We start from the raw sequence: 13,206 nt of genomic DNA on the forward strand, positions 1-13,206 counted from the left end.
CGACCGGTCAAAGCCATTCCGAAGGTGTTGCTGCTGCCACAGGCTGACAGCTTCCAGGAACCATAGGGGAGAGCTGAGCAGAGGGTGGGGACCAAAGGTGGACAAGCTACCCCAGAATGAGCACAATGTGTGCAGCAGTTTGTCTTCACCCCTGGAGGCACACTCCATTGTCTCTCAAAAACAGACGGATGCAACAACAACAGCAGCAACAACAACAATATCCCTGATTGCAGTGGCACATCATTGCATGCTGTTGCTTGCAGAGCCATCTCCACTTCCACTCTCAATGCATGTGGCTGCAGTAGTGCATTCTGCCTTCTCAAAGCAGCTAGTGCCAGTTTAAAAAGAAAGAAGCAAAGGCAAACCAAAATCATGGAATTCGGTGGAAGTGGATTTTGAAGCAGTCCATGTCCCAAATTGCATGCTAACCTGGGAGGTGTTGACCAGATGAGTCCACTCTGAGATTCAGGCCCACCAAATTCCACAAGCATCCCTGGCTGCCTCTGCTAAAAAGTGATGCTTTAAGTCAGTAGTTCCCAATTAGCTAAATAATGTGGACCCCGTTTTTCAAAAGCCAAGCCCTGGACCTTTGAAGATTTTAATATCTCTCTGGTATTTTTTGTTATGTGAATGGTGCCACAGACTCCCCCCCCCCCCCGGGTGGGTTATGTGGACCCGACCCCCCCCCCCCATTGCAATAGGTGGGTATCAAGTTTCTCTCTATATATATAGCTAGTCCTGCTGTTCATAACAGCGTTGGGGAATAAATGATGTCTGTTTTTATCTTGACAGATAGTAGTAGTGCAACAATCAATATGTTTGGAAGGCAGCTGTCAGTCTTGATATGGATTCTCGTACAGGTGGATACAGCGTGTCAGCTGTAAGCACCTGCATGAAGGTTTACGATCCCTTAAATGTCTGGGCAGCCATGCATCTTAGCATGTTATTTACGGTAAAAGAGTGCTCACCTATTATTAAAATCATAGAATTGGAAGGGACCCCAGGGGTCATCTAATCCAACCCCCTGCCATGACAGATGGACATCCAACCTCTGCTTGAAAACCTCCAAGGAAGGCGAGTCCACAACCTCCCAAGTGCCTTCAGTATTGGAAGCCCATTTTTTGACATGTGTGCAGTTCTGACAAGAATCCTCCCTGCAGTGGGACAAGGGGGGAGGGCTTGTGCAGCGCCTAGGAGAGGGCCGGGGATGAGGAAAGGCAGATCAGCTGAATGGAAAGATCCTGCAGGACACCCATTCCTCCCTCACTATCAACATGTATGTAAATATGTTTGCTCCTCTATGAATACCAATATAGCCATGCAGATGAGTGTGCAAATTAAATGATAACGATGGTGTACATATGCCTGGACTTAGGCATGCATGCACACACAAAGCATGCCTCTATGTGTGTCCATTGCTGACTTTGGGTACTCATTTGTGCAGATGCCCCATCATCATCGCTCCTAAATCAGCTAAGTAAATGTCCTTTTCTCTCAGTTAAGCTTCAAATCACCAAGGCCATCGTACAGCTTTGAAACGCCGCCACCCTCACTTCTTTTCCTGGCTGCACACTGCTCTGTTTAAAGATGAAAGCATCTTTGGAAGGAGAAGAAAAAAGTGTGGGGAGCTGCAGGGCATAGCAGATAATTATGTGTACAGTTGGAGCTTGTTCTAATGAAGCCTTCATCCTGCGTAGAACATCTGCTGTCCCCCACAGAGAGCACCACCTAGAGACCTGTGAGAGACTGCGCATCAGGCCAACATGCGCACTCCCCCTTGGCTTGCTTCTAAAGCTCCGGTGGGAATTGCCAGCAAATTGACCAGCTGATTCCTCTTTGTGCTTTGTGGCATGCTGCCCTCTTTCATTCAGCAGCATCCTTAAGTACCTATTCATCTCTTTGTAGGGCCAGGCAGCCCGTTTGAAACCTTCTCTGACAAAATGGGGAGGAACGGAACCTGTGATTCTTCAAAATGAACCACAGTTAGAAATTCAGTGCCAAGCTCACCCCACCCCAAACACACACACACACACACAGAGAGAGAGAGAGAGAGAGAGAGAGAGAGAGAGTTCTTAAAGTAAATGTAGATGGCAACATGCAGCAGGAAAAGTAAGGTTTGGGTTTTTTATATTTTAAAAATCTGTATATGTAAGAAAATGGATGGCTACCAAAATACTTGTTTCCCCCAGCCCAAAGGCTTAAACTTTTTGCAAAGATGGTTTCAGCCAGTTGCAGATACATTACATCTCATTTGCACACCAACCTGAAAGCCTCTGTAAATCCAACCTTTAAGACATTACAGATTTAAAAAAGGCAGGAGGGGTTTTAGATAGGAGTAGGGACCGGTGAATATGCCCTTTTTAGCTTCTCTCTGTTTCTCATTTTTTCAGTTTTAAGTTCTGTTCTCCATATTTCTGCATATCATTTTGCAATAAAAAAAAAGTCATGAAAATTCACTTTCAGTGTGATTTTCTCCTATTGTACACATTTCATACTCAATTTTGCCTAGGGTGCACATTTTTGCGAAGCAATTTCCCCTAATGTAACATTGTGTATATGTTATTTCCACTAATATATACATTTATGTGCACGTTTTACACAAGTGAATGCATTTTTGTGCACTTTGCTTGGCTGATGAACTGCATTGCAAAATTTGGAAATGTTCAAATTTCAAACGGCGCCTGTGTTTTGGTCCACATCTTGTTTCAGAAAGTGCAAGTTAGGTAAGTGAATATTTAAATGCAAACTGAATCGACTTTTCTTCACCATCCCTAGATAAATGTTATTTGGTGTTCAAGAGGGCTGCATTATAAACCCCGAAGTACAGTGGCTAACACTAAAATGAGTTCGTTTATGAAGAGAAACTAACCAGATGAACAAAGGGCCACAGGAAAGCATGGAGGTGGTCCTGCTCTGTTAACAATCTTATGAACATGCAGTCCAGGTGCTTGTATCCTGCTCATTCCATTTCCTACACAGGCAGAGCAATTCTAATCCTGCCCAGGGAGCAACGGGGCAGAGTTAAGTGGCAGCTTTATTGCTGCAACCAACCGCTGCCACTGATGCCAGGCAAGGCAGAAGGTGAGGACACACACACACACACGCTTCAGCTTCATGCCCTCACCTCTGTGCCAGAATGCCCCATTTAAAAGATTTCCACTGGCTACTGCCCACAGGAGAACTTCTGTAGGTAACACAAACCTTGGGGTCTCAAATTTCAGCAGTGCCCTGTGCAATGCCAAAATCCCCCGCCCCCTTCTTGCACTCCAGTCTAAATCAAGATTTCAGCATCCTCTGCAGAATCCCTTAAGCTCGGTGCCCGGTGCAACAGATCCAGTTGTGCTCCCCTAAATCAGCCTCTGTTCCCAGCCATCAGGTTGAAGCTCAGGGCCTCCAGTTCAGCTGAGCCTCCTCCTTCCGAAATGGTGTTCCTCAGAAGTCAGCAGAGAGTCAACTGCTTGCCAGCCTAACCCCCCACCCCTGCCCGCCAACAACATTGGGGATTAGTATTGCGCTGTCACTCTCATTTCATTGGCAACAAAATGCTAAGTTCATATGAGCTTCATTCGGATTCATACAAAGCTGCTGTAGTCATGTATTGCACAGTTAAGCCAATCTCAATGCGGTTTAAATGCTGTGCAGTGCAGTCCTGTGCACATCTGATAAAAAGTAAGCCCCACTGTATGCTCAACACGGCTTACAACAGGAACGTTGGTGCAAGACTGCAGCTTAGCATTCAACCTAGGAGCCCTGGAAATGGCAACTGCTTAAAGAACTAGGGATCTCTAATAATACTTTCACAGCACTCTTAGTAAAATAAATATTTCATAGTTTTCTGAGGTAAATGATGGTGGGTACAAATAGTTGGATATCTGTCTACAACAGGCATGTCCAACTCCCGAGAGACTGTGATCTACTCCCATTATTAAAAAAAAAACACCTGGCAATGATCTACCCATTGGATTGACCAAAGCTGTTGAGCTTTTTGGGGAGAGGAATACCCAAAGTACATCTCAATCGACCTGTTGGACATGCCTGGTCTACAATTATAATGCAGATATATATCCTTAATCATAGGTGTTTTCAATGCTTATTTTATTTAAAAACAAATGAGGTGCCAGTAATTATATCTTGATAAATGTCCTGTGGGTGCCAGCACAAAATGTCTGCCATGGGCAGGAAAATAAAAGAGGTGGCAATACTTGGTATCAGTGAGTACTGAGTACTGTCACCGAAAAGCACTGGGTGTAGGCATTAACTGGTAATGCACAGATTATTCACTGATGAAAGAAAAGGCGTCAGTGCTAATTTATATGAGCAGACAATCTGGCAGGAGCGGTAAATAGTTTTACACAGCCTTAGAAAATATCTCTTGGCTACTGTCACCCAGCCAATTGTGACAATTTTATTGTACAATATTAGTTGCTTAATTCTTACCACCTTTAACACCTATTAGAGCGGATTCGCTCAAAGACATATACCACAGCAGAAACAAACATTGATGGCATTTAATCATCCTGTCTCTCAGCGGAGCCTTATATTAGCAAGAAGCCATTTGTGTTTCTTTCATTGATGCACAAACGAGACAACAAGTATGCCCATCAAATAATCACACTTAACTGGACTCTCAGCTGCCTTAAGTCTCTAGTCCAATTATGGGAGCCTATGATTAAACTGCCTGTCATCAAAAACGTCAGATTTCATCTGCCTGAGGTCTCCGAGAGAAGCAGATCAGGCAGAGTAATGGAGCCATTTATATCCCAGATCTGAAGCATTTGCTACAACATAGAAATTAGTGTAGTAAAGCCAGGCTGCCATGAAGCAGTGCCAGATGTTAAGTTATTGGCCTCATTTGTGCCTACAATTAAGTATGGTTTTTAAGAGCTGTATGCATCTACTTGTCCGTCTGGAATAACCAAAAATACAATATGTGCCTGGCTAACCACAGCCTCGGATGCACCACACAGGCACTTTATGCTGTTAAGTGTTAAAAAAAACATCCCAACTGCATGCAGGGAGAGTTTGGAAAGTTATCTGTGTAAAACCTAAGACGAATTGTTATAACCACAGTGTTTAATTTTAAAAATGCCCCAAAAACTGGCTGACTAAAAGCATGAGTGTGGGATTAGTAAACTGGTCACATATAATTATTTATTTTTACTTATTTATTTAATACATTTATATCACACCTTTTCTCCAGTGAGCTCAAGGTAATGTACATGGTTCCTCATTTAATCCTCATAACAATCCAGTTGTGGTAGGTTAGGCTAACTCTATGTGTGACCCACCCTGAGCTCCATGGAGGAAGGGGAAGATGTCAAAATGTAAATTAAGTAAATTTTGGAGCCCAGTATTGAACTAAGTTATGGTCAGAGAAGACCCATTAGAATTAATGGACCTAAGTTAAGTCAGACCAGGGCTATCATTGGATAGAACCCCAGGTCTTCTGATGGCCTCAGAAACTAGGTTCAGCCCTTTACCTTCATAAATATCTTAGTTTACTAGCCGTTAGTAAGAATTTCCTGTTACGTGGCCAGCCACAGTGGCCACATATGAAGGACTCTTTACAGCAGGGGTAGAGAACGTGCGGCCCTCCATATGTTTGCTAGACTCCAACTTCCATCAGCCCCAATCAGTATGATGGGAGTTGTAGTCCAGCAACATTCCCCACCCCACTTTATTATTTGCCTCTGAAGAACAACAATCACAGATAACCAACTGTGTTGCAGTGTTTACAGGAGCAAGAAAGGTAGGATGTTAGTTTTCCAAGAATAGCAATCAACCCACAGTTCAAGTGTGTGATCTTGAAAGTGTGACATGACTTTCCCTTTACTCCCCCTCTCCCCTCTCTTTTCTGTTTGTATCTCTGCTTTTGTTCCGCTTTCCCCTTCTGCTGCCTATATCTCTCCCTCCTCTCTGTGATGCTGTTTTCCCTTTACATCTCTCTCCCCCTGTATTAAATCATCCGGAAATAATACATTCCCCATGCGCTTCAGGGCTGAAGCTCTTGCCTGCCACAGCGCCACACTTCACCATGGCAACCTGCAGGGAGGGTTAATCGATTTGGGGAAAGGGCGTGTTTCCTTCATGCTGACAGCGAGGGCTGATTGGCACATACTGTCCCTTAACATGCTTACAGAAGACAAACAGGTGGCAGATACAGCTCAGCACAATGAACTGCTGTCACCATTCGTTCCCCCAGCCCTCCCCACTGCTTACATGGCATTCCTGTAGGGATAAAGGGAGCAGGACCCCGTGCACATTGGTACAGGGCTCCCCTACATCTCATTCATTTTCCCCTTTTCCCTCACCTTTGTGGTTTTCAACACTAAACGTGCTCGGTGGCTTAAATCTTCCTCCTCAAGCTGAAGAAGTTATGGAATGAAGCAAAAAAGAACTCTGTCATTACTTAGTTCTGCCCTTGCTGAAATCAGTCTAATATTGGAAATGGCAGAGTATTGAGATTCCTTCAAGTGTGTGTGTGTTTCCTGCATTTCTGTGTAGGAATTTAAACTGAAGCATCCATGTGTGTGTGTGTCCCTATGAGTACACTCACTAGAAAGTCACATGTGGCAGCTGCTTCCCAGCATGTTGGGTGTGTACACCATGAAATTTGTGAATATGCGTTGTCACACATCGCAGTCTATGAGCATGGATTGCATGCTAATTCCTGTGTACACATACCTTCACCGTCAAACACAGATGAATGAAATGCTTTTGCCGGTGGAATTTTCCAATATTTGTCTATTCAGTGCTGCAGATGAGAAGGAGCCAATTACTAGAGTCTCACGCTTCCTGCCCCTGCCCCCCCCCCCACAAACACAGAGTATTTCAAGGATGGGATAACATTTTTGACAAAGCATCTAGCAAATGTTTGCTGTCCTTCTGACATTTGTTGAAGCCCAATCTCACACAACAAGGGCCTCAGTTATTTTAGAAACTTTTGCTCTGTTGAAGTATCTTTTGTGAAACACACAAAAGAAAAGGGGGGGACAAAATAAATTCATACATACATACATACATATATACATACATAATTTTATTTGCATGCCATCTTTACATTCTCAAGGCGGCTTACAACATAAAAAATACTTAATTGCAACATAACAAAAGTAGTCATAAATAATAAATAAAACATCAAAAAATGCACAACTAGACTGAAGCATTTCCACATAAATAAGATCTAAATAAAGATACAAAACATAATAGAAAAAATAGCAACAGCTCCCCTCCCACCCAAAAAAGACCCCATCTCAAGAGTCTGTTCAGCAACCTCAGCCTTTGTTGCTGGAGTCAGACAGCCCCCCCCCCAGTAGAAAAAGGTCAGCAAGGCAGGGCTTCCAGGACTCACAGCCAAAACCTTACCTGTTGCTTTTGAAAGGTTACACATGTGTGCTGGTCAAAGCTGGATGTTGAAATTCAGCTTCTGCATGACACCATGCAAGAAATTTATGACTTAAGAGTTATCTTTTATCTCCCTGAATCAGATATTAGTTCTTTGTAATGATGCTGCTTCCTTTTCTGCCTGTATAGTAGCATACTGTGTGCATATTAGTCTATAGCAGGGCATTCAAGTTGTGGTGCAATGTCCCCTCTAGTGGTGGAGATTGTCTACACAGAGATCCGTAATTAGAGAATGGAACTCATGAAGCTGAATAGCACCTTCAAAGTGCCAGGTGTCCCTGTTAAATACTCAGGCAATACTTGACCCACTCTCAAGTCAGCACTGCAGTGGAGATGATTGGGAATAGATTTGTATCAGAGATGTGTTATATCCACTCAATGATTTGTTTTGGAGTAATGGGAGAAATAGTATTTTGCAGCTGACCCGCATTTTCTGAACAGAAGCCAGCCTCTACAATTAAAATCTCAGTTTTCATAAAACACAGGCAACAGGTTTTCTCAGTCTCCTGGAAATATATAGAATCGAGCAGCTCTTGACAGAGTTCTGGGTTCAACTGAGAGTTCCATTGGGAAGCCAGTGTTTCCATTTGCATCTTGCATTATATCCACATACAAGATTACTTTCTCCAAGGCTTTTTCTCAGCCTACAGATCTCATTTTTACTACTTCACCAAATATGTCTTTACAGTCTGACCTTGTCCTGAAAGGGTTCTCTTCTTCTGGGCTTCCGTCTTTAGAGGGCTTAGCCTTGCCTGTCTGAGCAACATCTCAACTATGATTCAATAGCTTTCCAGTCAGGGCCAGCTCAAGATATTTGGCTGTCTGAGGCAAAGGACAATATGACCCCTCCCTCCTGGAAGCTGAATCTCAGGTCAACACTGGCAGCATCCTCCACTGCTCCTGTGGGAAACACACTAGATGAAGCATGGCAGGCCACGTGTCACCCACAGCTCTGTTCTTCAACAGCTTGCCACTGCTTCCTCATCACCACCACCAACCTGCATCAGCCACCTGAGATGGCAGCCTCGCTTTGCCAGCCCTGTTTCAGTCCAGTCTCATAACCTTTATCTTAGGAAAGAGATCCATGTTCAGTTTTGGGATGAGGCAAGTCTTCGATAGAAGGAAGCTCAAAATGCAAACTGCCTTTGAACAGGGCAGCTTAATTCAAGTTGGGTCCATCTCTCTTCCAGCATAGCCTGACTCAAGTCGGGGCTCACATCCCACCTCCACCGGGCTCTACTCTGCACATGTGGCCTCTGCTAGTGGGATAGAATCCCTCCTCTGCCTGTAACCCTTTCCTAAAGTTAAGGGAGTTTTGTTTGTTTGTTTGGGGAGCAGGATGAGCAACTGGACTGAACATGACAAACATCATTCTACTTCAGTCAAGAATAATGTTGCGGTATACATCTGTTATGGGACGCGGGTGGCGCTGTGGGTTAAACCACAGAGCCTAGGACTTGCTGATCAGAAGGTCGGTGGTTCGAATCCCCGCAACAGGGTGAGCTCCCATTTTTCGGTCCCTGCTCCTGCCAACCTAGCAGTTCGAAAGCACATCAAAATGCTTCTCTGGCGGGAAGGTAAACGGCGTTTCCGTTCACTGCTCTGGTTCACCAGAAGCAGCTTAGTCATGCTGGCCACATGACCCAGAAGCTGTATGCCAGCTCCCTTAGCCAGTAAAGCGAGATGAGCGCCACAACCCCAGAGTCGGCCACGACTGGACCTAATGGTCAGGGGTCCCTTTACCTTTACCTTTATACATCTGTTACTGTATATCACATACTTCCACAAGTGAATTAATCTGAGTGCTTTTCTCCTTCTGTTCTCTGCAGGAATATCTGGATGTTCTAGGAAGACCCATGGTCTTGGCAGGGAACAAAGCAAAACAGGTTCAGTGGACCAATGTCTATCGGGATGCTTTGGTAAGTAAAATAACTTTATGAGTTCCCACAGCTGGTCTTCTGCTTTTCATTTCTTTCCCCCTGTTTGTAAGGTCTACCCATCCACTGCAGTGTAATTTGTCCTACTTAATTTATTTTATGTCACATACCTCTTCAGTGTCCCAAGTCTGACATTCCCAAGTTGATATCTTCTCCAGTTTCTTTCAGGAAACAGGCTCTGCAGATTCCACTTTACAGTGGTATACACACAAGACATAATAATTTACACCTCCCAGCATGGCCCGTCTCCGTGTTTCAAGGCCATTGGTTTGCACAATATAATTGACAGTGGGCAATGGAATAAAAATCAAAGCTCCCTGTGACTTGTTTCAAGTTTTTTTTGGGGGGGGGTTTAAAGAGACATTTGATAATAGATCTCCTATGTCACACCTATTTGACCCTTAGGAGTATGGAGCTACTTAGATAACTGTGTTTATCATATTTTCTTGCTTTTGACATTTGATAGGGTCTGGGCTTGGTCATAACAGGCACTCTGCCAGTGTTCAACCTCACTGAAGATGGCAGCAGTGAAAGGAAGGTATGTTTTCTTCCTGCAATGTCCCCCACTCTGATTTTGACCTACTGCTGATACTCTTCTTGCTCATATCCACAATAGTTAGCCTGCTGTGAAATATGTGTTTGTGTGACAGAGAGAGACTCTAGCATCCAAACAAAGGTTTGTTTTGTTCTTTGCCTTCCATGTAGATGTCACTGATACCTTTAAACAAAAAATGATGCTGTGGAGTCAATTCAAAATCAATCAATCTGAATCAGCCGAGTATAGCATCTCCCTGCCAAATTTTATGACATTCAAAAGAAGTAAACATGGGGCAAGATTATAAATGATGGAGGGGCAGTTGGCTTGGATTTTTCCAGAGCAAATGCAAGTCAGTCAGCCCACCAGCTGACCACCTTCTTGTCCTGTGTTTATTGTTTATGTACATCAGCATCATACCTTTATGACCAGGGCTGCATGCCAAACCAATATAGTGTTTAGTTATTAAAATTTGTTAACTGGGAAGGTACCTGAAGTTAGGAGTGGCATAAATTCCTCCTTCAAATGACAGGTGAGCAGTAAGCATTTTAAAACATACTAGTGTGCGTATAATCTACACTCCTGCACAAAGCAGAACTTCACCCAGTTATTTCTGTATTCAGTACCGTGTACTGTGTCAAAGTCCTGGCCCTGTAAAATCACTGGTTTGGGTGCAGCTGTATCACTGGAGGAAAAGAAAAGCTGCGTCTTCTATGGGTCAACCGGTAGGAATGCTGTGCCGTTGTTTATAGAAGAACATCTTACAGAGAGGGATGGGTCAGAAACAGACTAATTACATATGAGATACAGAAGTGTGAATAGTGTGGGAGCTCCCTATGCTGCACAATTGCTATAGCTACGTAGGGCACCGACCTAGAGGAGAGATCATTGAAATCTCCTATCTGCCTACCCAGAGAAGAGCAGTTGGTGATGGTGGTAGTGGTAACAGTAACTGTAGGAACAATAATAACAATTGGTAGCAGCTAATGTAGTTGACAGAGCCACAGAACCACCCTGATGCCAGCATCGCTGTAGCTTCCCTGGGCAGGACTCGGGTGGCAGAAAGGAGAGGACTGCACAGGCATGCTGGGGGAGTCCAGCAGCAACAGCAGTCTTGGAAAGTCAGCTCCGACACACTACACTGTGTGGTGTAGTGGTTAGGAGTGATAGACTCATAATCTGGGGAACTGGGTTCATGTCTCCGCTCCTCCACATGCAGCTGCTGGGTGACCTTGGGCCAGTCACACTTCTCTGAAGTCTCTCAGCCCCACTCACCTCACAGCGTGTTTGTTGTGGGGGAGGAAGGGAAAGGAGAATGTTAGCCGCTTTGAGACTCCTTCGGGTAGTGATAAAGCGGGATATCAAATCCAAACTCTTCTTCTTCTACACTGTGTGTTGTGTGTGTGTTCCCCTGTTTGGAGAAGTTTTCAATGTTTAATGCTGTATTGTGTTTTTAATATTCGATTGGGAGCTGCCCAGAGTGGCTGGGAAAACACAGCCAGATGAGCGGGGTATAAATAAATTATTATTATTATTACTATTATTACTATTATTATGCCTATCAGCTTAAGTATTTCTGTTGGATTTTCTCACCCTGCAATGGCACCTGAATTCCAAAACAAACAAGCCCCACTAAACTGAGCACTAATGCCTCCCTTCTCCCCAGTGAGCAGAATCCCAGCATGTGTCAGCAGCCTGTCTCATTTGCCTTATGCTTCCCAATTCATGTTTGTTTAGATTTATTAGCAGTGATAGACCTGCCATGGCATTCTATAGCTGCTTTCTGTTAAACAGCCAACGATCTGTTTCTCAACTAGGTAAGCGACAAGGCCAAAGACCAAGCCATTTATTCTCCAGGGAGCCCAGTTACTGCCTCATAAAGCAGCATGGCAACTCCATTGCAGTCATTATCCCATGGCGTGCAGTGTAGCAGTTGGTACTGTGGCTTTTTGCAGGTGCAGGCACCGGTGTCTCTTTCAGAGGAGAATGTACTTGTCTTAAAGAAGCATGTGGTTAGGGTAGAAGAGCCTGATAAGGGACTGACACTGATTTCAGGGCCCTTGTCAGTCACTGGATTCTGTTTACTGTTGGGATTAGTTTGCTTTTAGCTGTTTACAGCTCCCTCATGGGGTGAACCACTGAGCTGTTGGGGGGAGCTTCAGTTCTCAGTGAGCTTCCACCTTCCAGCTGACCCACCTGGGTGGGCCATTGGATTCTGCTGGACAGGAAAGAATATAAGATGGCTTCCAGCTCCAGTTGAGCTTTGCTCAGTTGAATGTGTCCCACATCCATCCATCCTGTTTACCTAATACCATGAGAGAAAAACTGTAAGGGTAGGTCCACCGCAATTTGTCTGCACTGTAATGCTTGCACAGTACATAAGCTGAGTTAGTCTTGGAAATGCTCAAGTGTTTTGTGGATTGCCATGCCATCATTTTACTTCATTTGGGAAGGCTGTGGAATCCATATGCGTGCATGTGAAAATTTAAAGGAAATCATATTGATTTTCCCATGTAAAAAGAGGGCTGCTGAGTCTTCTTATCATACACTCCCTGTGATTGAGTATTTTAAATATTGGTTAAAAACTGAGTTTATGTGTTTGTGAAAGAGAGAGAGACACACACATATTATTGAGTCTAGGTGTATAAGTGGGATGTCGGAGAAAGGAAGTTCAAATGTGAATTGTCATCCCACCATCCTCTTCAACCAGGGATCTCCCTCATCTTGCACAAGTATTACACTTTTTCCCTGTATGGCTTGGCTATGACAAGTTATCTCCTGTCCTTCTCTTTATATCAAGGACATGGGGGCAAATAAAAAACTATATCACTATTGAATGGCATCTATGTTGTCCACGACTTCAGTCTCTTGAATATAACTGCTTTTTCTGCTTGTGTTTTTTCAGAACCAGCTCATCCTCGGTGTTGTGGGGATTGACGTGACTCTGAACGACATCAAGAAGCTGACACAGCGATACAATGTGCGTAAGGAATGGATTCCTTCCCTCAGAGTGGCATTCTTCCACCCGCCAGTCCCTGCAAAGTCTCAGCCGTGATAAACAGCAAGCGGGGGGGGGGAGGCATCTTTGGGAATCAGCATGAGGTTCACATTTGCACAGAATTCTCCTAATTGCTTCCTGCACTCCAGTTCCAAATCAGCCCCACCTATCTGATAGTCATTGCTTCTTTTGCAGTGAGAGAATTGGGGGGGGGGGGACCCGTTTAGAAGGTCTTAGGTGTCTGTTCTGTGCTTGGGTTGATTAATGGAGGAGGGACAGAGGTCTGTAGAGATTATCTGTAGAAGTGGCATGGGAACTTTGATGCAATTCCG

At 44.2% G+C, this 13,206-nt stretch overlaps 1 protein-coding gene across 5 annotated transcripts in view; it reads left to right on the forward strand.

The window, feature by feature from the left end:
- CACNA2D2 (calcium voltage-gated channel auxiliary subunit alpha2delta 2) overlaps positions 1-13,206 on the forward strand; it is a 553,469-nt gene that overhangs the window by 482,549 nt on the left and 57,714 nt on the right. For all 5 annotated transcript variants that reach the window (XR_014003634.1, XM_081177654.1, XM_081177655.1 and 2 more), the window contains 3 exons: positions 9,234-9,323; positions 9,808-9,879; positions 12,782-12,856. Coding sequence is in view for 4 of the 5 variants with exons in the window: in XM_081177654.1 (XP_081033780.1) it covers positions 9,234-9,323; positions 9,808-9,879; positions 12,782-12,856 (237 nt within the window). In the remaining variant the exon portion in view is untranslated. The remainder of the gene's footprint in view (positions 1-9,233; positions 9,324-9,807; positions 9,880-12,781; positions 12,857-13,206) is intronic.

Source organism: Podarcis bocagei, assembly GCF_964188305.1.
Source record: "Podarcis bocagei genome assembly, chromosome: 2".
Classification (NCBI taxonomy): domain Eukaryota; kingdom Metazoa; phylum Chordata; class Lepidosauria; order Squamata; family Lacertidae; genus Podarcis; species Podarcis bocagei.